The sequence below is a fragment of the Vicugna pacos genome, chromosome 3, assembly GCF_048564905.1.
Source record: "Vicugna pacos chromosome 3, VicPac4, whole genome shotgun sequence".
NCBI lineage: Eukaryota > Metazoa > Chordata > Mammalia > Artiodactyla > Camelidae > Vicugna > Vicugna pacos.
Window position 1 is genome coordinate 43,795,445 of NC_132989.1, and position 15,642 is coordinate 43,811,086.

General features: G+C 39.3%; 1 protein-coding gene across 1 annotated transcript in view; it reads right to left on the reverse strand.

Annotated features, from left to right (window-relative positions):
- Positions 1 to 15,642, reverse strand: part of REEP5 (receptor accessory protein 5) — a 28,190-nt gene that overhangs the window by 8,482 nt on the left and 4,066 nt on the right. The window contains exon 3 of the mRNA XM_072958267.1: positions 2,115 to 2,253. Coding sequence (XP_072814368.1) covers positions 2,115 to 2,253 — 139 coding nt within the window. The remainder of the gene's footprint in view (positions 1 to 2,114; positions 2,254 to 15,642) is intronic.

Here is a 15,642-nt window from a genome sequence, read left to right on the forward strand (position 1 = left end):
AAGTGGTATGGAGTTTTAAATTGACATGTAAGACATTTTAATTTTTACCATTTAAAATGGTAGGAAACAGTCTCCTGACTGGTATTCCTACACAGAATATCTGAATGTCAGGAATGGATTGTTGATGTCGAGACACATGCCCGTGTTATAACCACATGCCTCAAGGTGAAGTGGAAATAACGCATTAGATTAAGAATCAGGAGAGTTGGTACCAGTTTTATGACTTTAGGTAAATCAAACAACCTCTCTGAGAGTCGATTTCCTCTTCTGCCAGATTTGAGGAAAGTCACAAATTAATGTACTTGAAGGAAGTACACAAGGCAGTAGTAGGATTACCAATTCCTACAGTTCTTAGTGCTGTTGAAAATCTCTGAAATACTCTCAGAGCAAGTATCAACCCTTCAGCAATTCAGAACAGCTGATTCATTCCCCTTTTCTGGATGAATTAAGCATGACTACCAGACAGGACCAGAGCCAAGAGTCGACACTTTTGTAGCTCTCCAGTGTGATTACTTTGGAGGCTATCCTCCAGACTGCTCATTTAGTTATTTCCGCTTCCCTCTAGCTATTGTCTTGAGACAGTAAAATAATTACTGCTCTTTACCTACATCCTTAGCATTCTCCAGTTCTCAAATGAAATAACTTCCTTGTATTAAAAATAAAGTTAATTACTCCTCAACTCTCGAGGTGCTGTTCAGGAATCCTCTGAGCTACACAGATCTGGCCGTCCTTTTAATCACGCTGCCCTCAAACTGCCAGCTGACGATACTCCCAAGGGCAAACACAAGCCCACTCTTACCTGCAGTTCACACAAAGAATCTGCTGTTTCAGCTGAACTCTGGGCACTATTAGCACTGACACTAAATCCTTAAGTTATAAATTACAACAGGACAAATAATTCTATGATTCTAATGCTGTCACTGTTCAGTTTTCTCCGAGAAGATGTATTTCCAAGGTAGGGATACGTTTAATATGCAGTTTGAGACTAGCCTGCATGTGTTTGGCAGGGACGAGGGAGGAAAGAAAGCTAAATCCTTATCTTCCAGTGCGAATCAAGAGCCAATGTGTAAAATAGAAAAATTAAAAGGTGGCTAAGTAAGAATATGATTTAGAGACAGAGGCAAATGACAAAATCTGCCATAAGTGAAGGGACAGTGGTGGCTTTTAAGGAAGCCAACTCAGAGAGCAGGAGTCCAGACCTTCAGAACTCTTACAGAACTATCTGAGCCTTTAAAATATGTTGTGTGTAACTAATTAAAGTGAACACTTAAGAGTATGAAGGGAAAGAAGAGAACCCAGAATTCACTACTCCCCACACCTTGGGAGGTCTGGCTCGGTGAATCTGAGGCACTGTTTACATCCTATGTGACTAAGGGCATGAGGGATCCTTCCATGAAGACACTCGAATCAACTCAAGACAGCTTGTCGCATTTAGGGAAAAAGAGCCAACCACTCTATTAAAGGGTGTGAACTTTTTCATTCTCATTCACCTCTGTTGCAAGTCCAGAGTTGATATAGGTCCCGTTAGGGATGAGCTTCAACCTCCTACTCCCTTTCCTGACGTAGTGGTAACCAAGGCCAGTCCTCTGCCAAACACAAGGTGTGGCAGGGCTGATCCCGGACTACTGCACCTGCCAGCATTATTAAAATGACTTCCTCAGCAAGCCCATTTCACATCTTCTTTTTCCAAACCTATATAGGAAATTAAGTATATTTTTCCCCCAAAATAGTGACTCCAGCACACCACTGTGAATAATCAATGACTTCATAAAATTTGTAATGCTCAGACAACATGGCATGAAGACAGGATCTTGGCAAACTAACAGCAGTGCTTCGGCTAGGTCACAGTATTACCATCCTTTATTATTATCAAGCACATCTTAAGGACACAGTTGCTTTGGCTGTTTCCAAGGTAGTATACAAAATAAGTCAGACATGTTGCATCTTGTCTTCCTGTTTATATAATCTGAGGCAGAGCCACAGATGTCCAACATTCAAGCATTTGTTCCTATGCCTTGCACACAGGTCCTGAGATGGAGTTCATTTCAGTGGTAGGGAGGAAAGCAAACACAGAGATGGAAGAAAACAGAGGAGCTCAGGAAAAGCCAACCTACCTTCAGCATGTAGTAGAAGGGGAACCATGACAAGAAGAGGTCAGAGAAGAATTCGACAATGCTGAACACACCGTACACCACCCAGTAGGTCAGCCACTGGGTATCATCTTCTTTGTTGGGACTCTCTATGGCTTTAATTCTGAAAGGCAACACACAAGCAGGTGTATCACGTAAGATCTCAATGAAACATTTTCAAACATGGTGCTTTCACAACTGCCCTCCAGCACCAACTGAGAAACTCAAGTAAATGTACGTACCATGTCACCAGATGCAGGAGTACAACATGACCACAGGCAGCAGTGTGGAGATACGGGGACAAGCTGTTCTAACTAGTACCACCCTTCTGATCACCAGAGAAACCAGCACCAGTTGCCCCTGGATCTCCACCTGCTCTAGCCTCCACCAAGGCCCCAGGAGATACTGCAAACCACTGGGAACTAGAGTAATCTGCACTCTCAAGTGGGGTCCTGACACCAGGATTGTATCAAGAATTCACTCATGTAACTCAGTTCTTAGGCACTTCCAATAACTGACGTACATCATGGGTGCACAGGCATTTCCATAAAAAACCCTTCTGGAACATAGTTTAGGCACTTTCCAAAGTTCATAACATACTTCATAACAAATAGGTGAGCACAAACATTGTGACGTCCGTTTGGTTCCAACTGTCAACATGTGGTCCTCAGACTGATCTTTCCTCCCCTGATCAGTTAATAGGACTTTTTCAGTACTATGCTTAAACAGAAGTCATTCCATAAATGAATAGAGCTAAATTTTATCTTGTTTTTTAAAATATATTATTGAAGTATAGTCAGTTTATAATGCTGTGTCAATGTCTGGTGTACAGCACAATACTTCAGTCATATAGGAACATACATATATTCGTTTTCATATTCTAACAATAAGTTACTACAAGATACTGAATACTGTTCCCTGTGCTATACGGTATGAACTTGCTGTTTATCTATTTTATATATAGTAGTATCTGCAAATCTTGAACTCCCAATTTATCCCTTCCCACCTCCTTCCCTGCTGGTAACCATAAGTTTGTTTTCTATGTCTGTGAGTCTTTCTGTTTTGTAGATAAGTTTGTCTGTCTTTTTTTATTTTTAAGATTCCACATATAAGTGATAGCATATGTATTTTTCTTTCTCTTTCTGGCTTACTTCACTTAGAATGATATTCTCCAGGTCCATTCATATTGCTGCAAATGGCATTTTTTATGACTGAGTAGTATTCCATTGTATAAATACACCACATCTTCTTTATCCAGTCATCTGTTGATGGACATTTAGGCTGTTTCCGTGTCTTGGCTATTGTAAATACTGCTGCTATGAACATTGGGGCACAGGTGTCATTGTGAAGTAGGGTTCCTTCTGGATATATGCCCAGGAGTGGGATTACTGGGTCATATGGTAAGTCTATTCCTAGTCTTTTGAGGAATCTCCATACTGTTTTCCATAGTGGCTGTACCAAACTGCATTCCCACCAGCAGTGTAGGAGGGTTCCCTTTTCTCCACAGCCTCTCCAGCATTTGTTTGTGGACTTCTGGATGATGGCCATTCTGACTGGTGTAAGGTGATACCTCGTTGTAGTTTTGATTTGCATTTCTCTGATAATTAGCAGTATCGAGCATTTTTCATTTACTTATTGGCCATCTGTATGTCTTTATTGGAAAATTGCTTGTTTAGGTCTTCTGCTCATTTTTGGATTGGGGTGTTCAGTTTTTTGTTAAGTTGTATGAGCTGTTTATAGATTCTGGAAATTAAGTCCTCGTCAGTCTCATCTTTTGCAAATATTTTTTCCCATTCCACAGGTTGTCTTTTTGTTTTGCTTATGGTTTCCTTTGCTGTCCAAAAGCTTATTAGTTTAATTAGGCCCCATCTGTTTATTTTTGCTTTTATTTCCATTGCCTGGGTAAACTGCCCTAGGAGAACATTGCTGAGATTTATGTCAGATAATGTTTTGCTTATGTTTTCTTCTAAGAGGTTTGTTGTATCTTGTCTTATGTTTAAGTCTTTAAGCCATTTTGAGTTTTTGTGTGTGTGTGTGTGTGTGTATAGTGTAAATCAACTTCATTGCTAAAATTTAAATACCCTTCTTTTACTTCTGAATCACAGAAATTTCTTCTAGTCCTGGGACTCCCTTCTCTCTAAACCTGAATTCTATGATTTTATCCTATCCTAATATATGTCTGGATACTTATCATAACTGAGCTGGACTACAACAGTAGACTAGAAGAAGTCTGAATCTTGTTTAGCCTATGTGGTGTGTTAATTATTGAAAATACATTGGCTAATTGGTAAAATGGGTTCCCCAAAGAGACAGTTAGGCTGATGACTCATGCTGAGTCACTCACTAAGAAAGCCTCTGAATTAATGAGAAGCAGCTATGGGTATAGGTGCGTGCCTGCATGAGTGGTTTAAGAAAATAACCAAGGAGGGGAAAGTTACAGCTGAATGAGCTGACTGCTAACAATGTGAGGAAAAGGAGGAGAGGAAGAAGACATGCTTTGAACATCAAGAGTAGGCAAAGTTTTTCACCGTAGACACAGAATCATAAAATGACTTTAAGAGAGCTGATTATAAAATAATGGCTTGTCTCCTGCAAATTGTCTGTGTCTGTTAGCTTTCTACCATGGACACTAGCGGATGTAGCAGAAGGCCAAAGGAAGAGCACAGGCAAATACATGGACCAAAGAACTAACAAATGAGTGCCCTTTCCATGCAAGATTTTTCCCTCTGTGCTTTATCTGGTATAGAATATTCTTTACCTTTTTACATTTAAGTGGATTTCTAAAGTTATTAGCATGATAAAAATGTGTTTCTTACACATCCATGCCAGGCAAGGGGGATACATAATTATATTTTGCTTAAGGTCTCAGTTTTGGGAACCAGAGCAGTGCCTGACTCAGTAAACATACATGGCCCAGCAAACACATATATCCACACACAAGTATAAACTCAAATAAACAGTTCATGAACCCACTCTGGTATTTCAATTCCTCTCTATGTCATTATTTTTAAGATGTTAGTCAAGATCCACAGATTCAGAAATAGAAAAATTACCATAACAGTTCAAGTTCCGTCCTTCAAGGAATTAAAAACAGTCGGTTCCCTAAGTTAATGATATGAGTTCAAAAGTTTCCATGTTGACACACTTGGAATACTATATAGTAACGCTGAAAAGTAGGAAGAAAAGAACTCAAAATTGAACACACACATTAATCACAGCTTTGTAAAAAACCAAGGCCCAGGAAAGAAGACAGGAAAAGATCACAGAGTCTTATTAAGGTGAAGAGTTTTTTTATAAATAGAACTACTTCTGTTATTAAAGCATTTAATTACTGTTTTAATTTAAAATAGCACAATATTCATTTTTTAAAATGTGTCTACATGTCATAACATCATAAGCTAGTCAGAAAAAGAATGAACATGAGAGGCAGTCTAACCCACTCAGTGTACAGTTGAGGAGCCTAAGACTTAAAAAAGTGAGAAGAGAAAAGAACTTAAAACTGAGGTTTCCTAAATGATACTGACTTAGATACTTCCTTGTCCAAGTGAGTGGATGCAGTGTTGTGATTTATAAGCAAAATATTTATCTGGTCATTCAGAAGGCCAAAATATATTTCCCATATATATTTGGTCTTCATCCTGGGTTTCTGCACAGCTCCCCAAATCCTAGCAATTTCTGAAGTGTCCAGAGTGATAAAGGTGTCTTTTGTTTGTTATGTTAACTTGAGACCTTTGGAAAGTACCTAAGGAGGGAGCTGGTTGTCAGTGGAGCCAACCGTGTGATTAGGAGCTGGAACTTTCAGTCCCATCCCTGACTTCTGGGATAGCCAGCTGGTCAGAAGCACAGGTTAACAACCTAGGCTCACGAGTGGTGTCTGAAGTGAAGGGCAGTCTTGCTGGACTGGGCCTGTACCTGTGCAATTTGATTCTATCTCCAGGTAGACAATATTATATAAAGTTACAGATGTACAATATAGTGATTCACAATTTTTAAAGGTTATACCCCATTTATAGTCATTGTAAAATATTGGCAGTATTCTCTGTGTTATACAATATATCGTGGTAGCTTATTTTATACATAATGGTTTGTACCTCTTATTCCCCACCCCCTATATTGCCCCTTCCCCCTTCTCTCTCCCCACTGGTAACCACTAGTTTGTTCTTTATATCTGTGAGTCTGTTAGCATGTACTATTTTTAGTTAAAAAAAAAAAAAGACATGAAAAAGATTTCTATCTGGTGGAAAAAAAAACCATAGGGCACCAGACTTTCTATAACTACTTCCTCCTATAAGACTAATCTCTCTTTAGGGCTTTGTTAAAAGCAAACACTAAAATGAACATCAGACACATTTCTTTAATTGCTCTCTTGAGGAAACAGCTCATCATTTTCTCATAAACAAACTTCTCTGACAATGATCAGACACGATCTGTTGTGTTTTAGAGCATTAAAAGGCCTTCAATACACATAGACACAGAAGGAGAAAAGAAAGTCACAGAGCTCATCACGTGAAACTGACTCATTCTAATTTTCCACTTAAAGCAGCCTATCAAAAAATTATCACACTGAACTATGAAACAGCCAAGCATTTCCCTTCATTTCTTTCCAGTGCTCATCTGGCTTTACATCATTTCACCACCTTGGCTTGCATCTTTGTATCCTGGTTCTGCCACTTACTAGGTATATGACCTTGGGCAAGTCTTTCTTGGCCTTAGTGTCTTCATTTGTCAAGCAGGGATGATAAACCTGACTGTGTTGCTGTGAAGATTAACTCAGTTAATACATGTTAAGCACTTAAACAGGGTAAGCACTCAGAAATATTACCTTAATAGGTAATAATTATAATATAGTAATCATTTATTATTATCATAAGGAGGCAAGGGATTAAAACAAACAGAGAGCAGTAAGAACACTCCAGTTCTTCTGTCTATGTAGAGCTGGTAAAGGATTAACTGCATTGTTAATAAGGCTAAAAGGAGATTAGAGAATTACTCATGGATTTTAATTGTACCTCATTCTCCAAATCTCAAATACTACAAAGAGTAAAAGCTTAGCTGAAACGCCAAAATCCTATTGGCAAGTCAGTAGGAACAAATTTGGACACTGCTGAAAACATTTTACGGACCCATGCTGCACAGGAGGACAAAGTCCCCACATTACTATTGGATTGGTACCGATGTGGACGTAACCCACTGGCCAGCCCTCATCCGGACCACCCGGCCCTAGTGCCTGGTACTGGCTGCCTCCACCTTGTTGGCTTATCTAGTTCTTTCTTTACTGTTTTCTAAAAGCAAGAGCAGGAACCAAAAACGGCCAAAGGATAGCATTAAACACGTGTGAAGAAAACCAAGTTTGAGAAGATACAGCCCTGGGCTACCAGCATTCTCTCCCTCCCAAATTGAGTCATCATTCACAAAATCTAAATGTTGCCTGACCCACAGACATGACTAAACTGCAAATCACCGAAGCACTTTGCCAGAAAGAAATCGTGTAAACTAAGGACAGTTGATGGGATACATAATTTTTTGAGGCAAAAGGAAGACATCCTAAAGATGAACTAGTTGAAAACTCGTTAAGAAGGGACAGCAGTCTTGCTATACCTTGGAGCAACGGGCATGGGGAGGAAAGCCAGCACTGCAAGGTAACCAGAAAAAAGCCTGAACCTCTGTTGCACCAGCTCTGGAACATCAGCCTCCAGACTTACGTAGGTAATTCGAGGTCTTTATCACTTAGGCCACTATTAATGGAAGCAGCTGACTGAACCCTGACATAAAAGGTGAGCAGCACCAGCAAAAGCTTTCTAAACCAAACTTAGGCGAGATATTTAGATAATGGTCAGGAACAGCCCTGTTTCCCTTGCTGAGGTTTCATCTGTTAATTACATATATCATTGTTTATGGTCAGTGCTCACTTAGGAGGGCAGGAAAGAGATAACTCGCCATACTATTTTTAGAATTATTTCAGACACAACACATCCATCAGAGAAAACATCCACCTTTACATATGTACTCTTAATTCAGATTCATGCTCTTAGTAAGCAAAATAGATAAAAATGCTTTTCTGTATATGCATTGTACAACCTATTTATATATTTGTAAATTCTTTTTAAGACAAAGTCCATATTTATTATGTGTAACATGCCTTCAGAGGTGTAAGCAATTAACAAATATAAAAAATAATATATCAAATAATATGCTACCCAACTTTTACCTGAATTTACTGTTATACATATTCAGTTGTTATATCATTAAGAAATAAAAACTAGCAAATAGGATATGAGGAGGAATGCCACATTTTCTATGCCTTTGCGGTATTTGTCATACTTTCAGTTACTGAGATTTTCTTCTTCCATCAATGACTTTAGTTAAATTGTATCATTAGGATGGATGTTACATTCTCTTTGATGGAGTTATAAATTGAGCACTTTTAACACTATTAACTTTTTCAGGCTCAAAGGTTATTCCTGGTTAATGGGTATTTCAACACCTTCATCCATGTCCATAAGTTGAAAAATGTCAATTTCCTGCAATAGAATGGAGTATAAATTGTGCCTATTATATTTATGTATTATAGACATGTTTGTCTACCATGAACGAGACGCATTAAGATAGATGAGAAATCCAAAAAGCTTGGAAGTTCTGCAGTTACTTATTCCTACGTCCTGAGTTCCAAATAACATACTAAAGTACAGGAGGCAGCTCCTAACAGGGAATAAGACTCTCTGGCTTAATCTTCTTGATTTTGCTATAATTTTTCTTAAGATAGAAAGGAAATGAAAAAAATAATATTATTCACTGTCAGTACAAACCAAAACCTGACTGGTTTACTTTTTTCCACCACATTCTTGGCGGTGGGGATGAAGTGAGATGGCCAGGAAGTCCCGTCTAAGTGACCCACCACAGACTGTCAGCGACAGACTTACTCCCATGCAAGCATGTACTGAGCACTGACGATGCCCTGATGCTGCTGAAGCTTTGGGGCCAAAATGGTGATGCTCTAGGACCCAAAGTAAACAGTTAAAAAACAGCTCCATAGCGGAGAGGGTATCGCTCAGTGGTAGAGCATATGCTTAGCATACATGAGGTCCTGGGTTCAATCCCCAGTACCTCCATTTAAAAAAAAGCAACTAACAATAAATCAATAGACCTAATGACCTCCCCACTCCAATAAATAAATAACTAAATAAATAAATAAAGCCAGCTCTGTGCATAAGTAAGCAGCACACATGTTCTTGGGGAGGGGTCCTGTGAAGGAGGTTACAACAAACTGGAAATGTCAATGGAAACAAAATGAAGTATAAAATAGATTTAATATTTTAAAATCGTTAGTTAAAATTATGCCCAGTGCATAGAAATATTTACACCACTGACCCAAAACTTAAGAAAACCACTAGCCATACCACATATTTACAACTTGGAACAACAAAACTTTATTCAACTTTATTGCTCTTAATATGCTCATGATGTCTTGAGTTGCTGAAATAAGTACAGGAGAAAAATAAGACAATGAATAAAAAAGAATAAGTGGAAAGAATAAGTGAAAGAAAATACTACTTGGGAGGTTTTCCCTTTATCATTTACAAGTTCAGTGGCCTGGAGTTAGAGAACCATGACTATGATTAAGTCAATTTTCTTCTTGCTAATTAAAAGTAACCACCCTTACTTAAGCACTTACTGAGATTTTGATTCTGTACTAATTGTCTGACATACACGATCCTTTCCTTTTACATATGAGAAAACTGAGTTTTATAAAAGTTAAGCTATTTGCCCATGGGTTAATTCAGCTAGTAATGATCAGGTCCATACACATACGTTTCTGATCACCCACACCAAAGAAACTGGGACACACCAGTGATACTGTACATGGTGCACATGTAACTTCCTACAGTTCAAACTGGCCAGGTGATGTAAAATTAAGTAATATTATATGTCTTCAGAGCACTGATTTTACTACTGAAACCAGTTGTACCTATCAACAGGATTTTAATTTTAATGAGTTGATTATATTACTAGACTTGACAGTGCATCCAAAAAAGCAGTTCATAATAAAACCTATAGCAATAAAAAGCTTTGAGATGTGCTGTTGGTAAAGAACAGAAAGGAATCTACTTCTGGTCTATTTACTTTGTTTTATTTCTTACATGTAAGTTATGTTTAATAACAAATATACCAAAGTTCAAGGTAGATTTCTTTGAAGCTTGAAAATGAAGAATATGGATCATAATGTTTATAATCCTTTTTGATACAACAGACACAAAATGTGACCGTCTGCAGCACAGGACTGCTTTTGGCTGTGTCTGTCAGAGAATGTGAAGAAGAAATTCTTGATAGCTCAAAATGGTTTTCCTATTTCCTGTTACCTCTGTTCGAGAGTCTACCATTGCAAATTTGACTTATACAGTGTGTCAAATTAGAAGGAAAAAAATCACATTTTAAAACATGAACGGTAGTTTGTTTCCATGCCAATAAGGAAAAGATTTTTCTTCTTCATGGGAAAAAAAAGATCAGAAACTATAGGCACTCAGAAAAGTACACTTTTTCACTACAGAGTAGGTATGCTTTCAAAGCAAAAGAGAGAGGACCAACAGCAAGAGAGAAAACAAAGAAACAAGCAAAAGAAAAGAAAAAAACTAAATATATAATAAAGCCAATTTGCTTATTCACTGTTTATATCATGCCTAATCCTTCTCCCCACCCCAAAAAAGATACGATCGCTAGCAGTGGATATACAGAAACTATCTTCTAAGACGACTATACAAGAACAATGGAAAAAATATACCATGCTCCTTTACTCTGTAATACAGTATTCTCCTATAGAATAAAATGATTGACCCAATGAAATGCATAATATAAAATAAGCTAAACTCACAGGCAAATGTATTTTAAGATGGGTCTATAAAATACCTCTAATGGAGACTGAATTACAAAAAAAAACCAGTCATTTAGTGGTCAAATACTTTGGTGTCGAATTACAGTAATCTTATTCCCTAACTGCCCACCACTTTATTTTTTAATGCAAAATGGAGGCTTCAGTCACAGTCAGACTTAAAGCACGAGGAACACCGGCAGTGCGCAGGCCAGGGGAGCCGGGCACCCCTAGACCTACACCTGGTTGTGCCTCAACAGACTTGTGACCTGAGTCATGTAACTTCATTCTGTGGCCTTGGTTTCCAAATCTGTGAAAGGTGGCTGTAACTCCAGCAGCTTGATTTGTAAGATCTCTCCTAGCTAACATTTTATAACTCATCCTTTTATAACAGAATGTATTAAACTATTTGATAGATGGTTAGAAAAGAAGAACACCGAAGCAATAAAACAGCAGATGCGAATCCTGCAGGGACAACCCTCTGTCAATAAAATGACGGCTCTGTAAATATGTCATAAAGTTTACCTTACGCTCAAGCAGCCTTACAACCTACACAGCAGCAACCTAAACTGAACTTTCCCAGACAGAGGAGGGCCCCATCAAGATGCAGAGAGCAGTCTAGAGTTACCCCTGACATGTAAGGGATCCCGCCACTGCACCACCTGGCCTAACTGCCTGCAGCGGCAGGATATATATAGTAGCCGTGTGAGGGGGCGGAGGATGGCTCCACGTCAGGAATCATAAGCGAGAGCGAGTGACAGAGCGAAGGCAGGACAGCTTTCTACAGCCCCTGCTTGTATTTCAACTGCTACAGAAAGTAATCTCATTAGCAATTTTTGAAGTTGTTTTTAAACTTCTGCTATACTAATTTGTTGTTCTCTTGGTAATCTTATTGACAGGCACTAAATACCTTAAAATGTCCCATTTATATTTATACTTGATTTATATACTACCCGAGGATATTAAGTTGAAAACTCACTCAAAGTCAGTCCTGAAAAAGAAAACTCTCAGACAGGGGAGATGAAGGCATCTCAGAAGGACAAACAGACCCTATTTCCAAGGCGCTCATGAAGAGAACAAAAAAGGTCATTACAGTTCATAGGGAGCACTCCAAAGCAGAGTATCTGGAATGAGCTCTCCCTCCACAATTGTTTTAGAGCCCAGAAACTAGGCTATGAATAAATCATTTAAATTATTCATCTTATTTGCTCCACAGGCAAAGGGAAAGAACAAAAACTTAACCAAATTGCTGGCTGTAATTATCCGCAAAATAGCCACAGGTTGTTAGAAGGATATTTTATTAGTTTTTCAGTTTTCTCCACAATTCCTTCATCTTAAAATAGTTCAGCAATACTAGCAGTCATACTAAGTGAAAACACAACCAGTAAAAAGCTGACAAAGGTAAAATGTTTAAATGTTTAAGTCTGCAGAGTTGTTTAAGGCACCATCTACAGAATGCCAGTTATATTTTTGGTCCCAGTGCCCAGCAGGCCGGAATATTTGCATGTGCTTCACTCCACCCAGAGAAGGAATGTGTGGGCATGCGCTGCTCTGCCCTGAAGCACTTTTAACAAAGAACACACAGTTGCAGAGAGAAAAGCTGGTGTAACAGAACATAAGCAGCTTAGAAAAATAGATATCTGCTCCCAAGTGCCCATGATTAAAAAAAGAAAAGAAAAAGATAATTACAAGTTTTTAAAAAAACACAAGCAAACAAACACACCCCTTAGTAATGAGTCTATGAAGAGAACCACAAACACATCCTCCAGCACCATTAGGAAAGCCTCGTTCTGCTTCATGTGACTTGCTTCCGAGAAACAGAAAGCGTTCAGAACTGTCAGTCACACATGGCAACTTGCCCAAACTCTCCTGGTAGTGAGCCTCTCTGTTCAGGAGTCTACCCCTGCAAACTGTAGATTTCAACTCTTTTTAACCTATATTCCCTCATGTTAGGTGCTGTGCATCATTTGCTAAGAAGGTGCTGCAGCTTTTACTTGTGGTTGATTGTATTATGACTCTTGTAGTAATTCTGACAGCGTTTCCTTCAAACATTCCCTGTCACATCTCCTTTTCTGATCTGACCTCATAGAGATCATCCCCAAACATCTCCCCCTTGAGATTTGTTGCCTTCCTGGCAAAGAACTAAAGGCAAGGCCGTATTCCCTGAAGAGATCCAATTCAGTGTGCCATCTTTAGATGGGCTTGCACTGGTTGAAAAAAAAAAAAACAGGTCTCTGCACATAACGATTTATAATGCTGCTGTCGTAAAATGCTACATCGCAGCTAACGAGAGAGAACTTGTTAGTAATACATTTTAACTCACGTTCACAAAACACTGCAAATGACTACATGTGCAGATGTGTGATTTGGGATGGCAGTACCTTATTTGAGAAATACACTGCATGAAGTTCATGTATTTGTATTAACAGTCAAATTGATAAAAGAAAAAGTTACATCAATAGTTAATTTTCATCTCTATATATGATTATGGCTTGTATCTGTGGGACACTCAAAGAGCCACATGGGAAGAAATATACCAAAGTTAAAGACATGAACTGTGGGGTCAGATTCCCTTGGTTTAAATATTAGTTTCACCATCTACTGCTATGAGACCTTAATCAAGTTACTGTTCTCTCTTCATCTCCTGATCTGTAAAACAGGAATATATTGTAGGGTTGTCATGAAGGTTAAATGAGCTATATTTGTAAAGCACTTAACCAGAGATATTTAAGTGTTGATTAAATAAAGTGCTGCACAGGTGTTCATCAACCCTGCAAACAGCTAAAAGCAGTAACACTCTTTATACTGATAGCAAAAGCTTAAATTGGGCTGATGAGGACAGACAAGATAAAATGACACATCACTGAGGTGGGTATGAGATTGGAAAAGTGTTGCCAAACATCAGATTAAATATAAACATTAAAATGCTGGGCTCCAAGCGTATTTCATGTTTTCTAGCTTGGTACTAAAATATGCCTAAATGTGCTTTCACATTCCTGGGTAGTAACAGGAGGCTCCTGGCCAAGTCTGGCCTCTGTGTGACCTTGGAAAACCTTGTATCTCTCTCTGTCCCTGGGTCTTCTAAAAACTAAAATAATCAGACTACATGACTAATCTCTAAGGCCCAAGTCTGAAAGTCCCAGAGAGATGGCAGCCTAATCCTTAAGAAATATACGAAGTAAAAAAAAAAAAGAAAAAGAAAAATAATAGACATTTTTATAGAATTTGAGCAAAAAAGGTTGCTGAGTTAGACAAAAAGCAAATCCTCCTCCTTCCCTTCTCTGCAGGGCAAAAATAAAACCAGAAAACAAAGTCATTAGACTTTCCCCCATAATTCCACTTGAATAAGGAAGCAGCGACAGGAACAGCCCCCACACTCCAGGACCAGTGGGAGGAGGCTACTCTGGGTCTCAGGCTTGGACTCTGTGTGTGTGAGGGTGCTCCTGAGAGGCGTCTCAGACTCGTGTCTGCGCAATGCCAGGAAAAGCACGGCTGCTCCAGAAACAAAGAGCCACATGTTATATGATTCCATTTGCATGAAATGTCCACAATAGGCAAATGCACTGAGGCAGAGAGTAGACTATTGGTTTCTGAGGACTGGGGTGTTGAAGAAATGGGGAGTGACTACTGATGGGTACAAGGTTTTCTTTTGGAGTGATGAAAATATGGAATTAGATTGTGGTGTTAGTTGTAAAACTTTACAAATATACTAACCACTGAACTGTATACTTTAAAAGGGTTGCATGGGAATTGTATCTCAGCAAAAAATAGGGAAAAGGGCAGGTCTACCATAATAATAAAGGTTCCTATTATTATCCAGCAGTCTGCCTTCTCTTATCAGAAACAGAAGAAAGTAAAGAGATTAAAGTTACTCTGTCAACAGCTCTTGATAATGAGAAGGCTCAAATTAGATTTCAAATTGCCTCTAAAGGGTGGCCAAAAAGTCTTGAAAACACAGAGGCAGAGGACTGAAGGCCCTGCTCTCAAAGGGAAATTATGTACACAGAAAGTAAGAGTAACCAGTAGGAAGGAGCTACCTGATAAGGCACCGGCTGCCCCTCCCTGAGCACTGGCCAAGTGCTCCAACACGCCAAGATCTGATGGAAGCCAGGTGCACCTGAGCCCCACCCAGAGGTTTCCCAAGGTGGTGAGCCACGAGAAAAGCTAGGAAGCCAAATGAGCGCTTCCAAATTTTACTTCTGCACCCTGCAGCCTCTAAGCCCAATACTGACTTAAGCACAGTAGAGGGCCCCTCTGTGGTGGCCCAAGGAGAGGCAGCAGCAGGAGCAAAAGCTGAAAGGTGAGGAAGAAAGGAATCAGCAACAGTTTGGCAGGATCGCCAATTCCTTCCAGAGATCAGAGCAGCCAGAATGACCTTAAAGTGTAAATCGTATCATGTCACCCCCTGTTTAGAACCCATCCAAGGCAATCAGAAAACATGCAAACTCCAAACAACTACCTGCAATAAAACGCACACTTGTGTACAGGCCACCAGCCATGTCTGATGGCCCTGCACCTCTCGGTCCTCCCTCACCCCTTTCCTCTCTGAGCTTCCAACACACCAGTTCCTCCAACAGTCCAAGTGCCCTGCCCCAGGGCCGGGCACGCACTGCTCCCTGAGCTGGGCTCTGCTCTTGGCTGGCACATTCT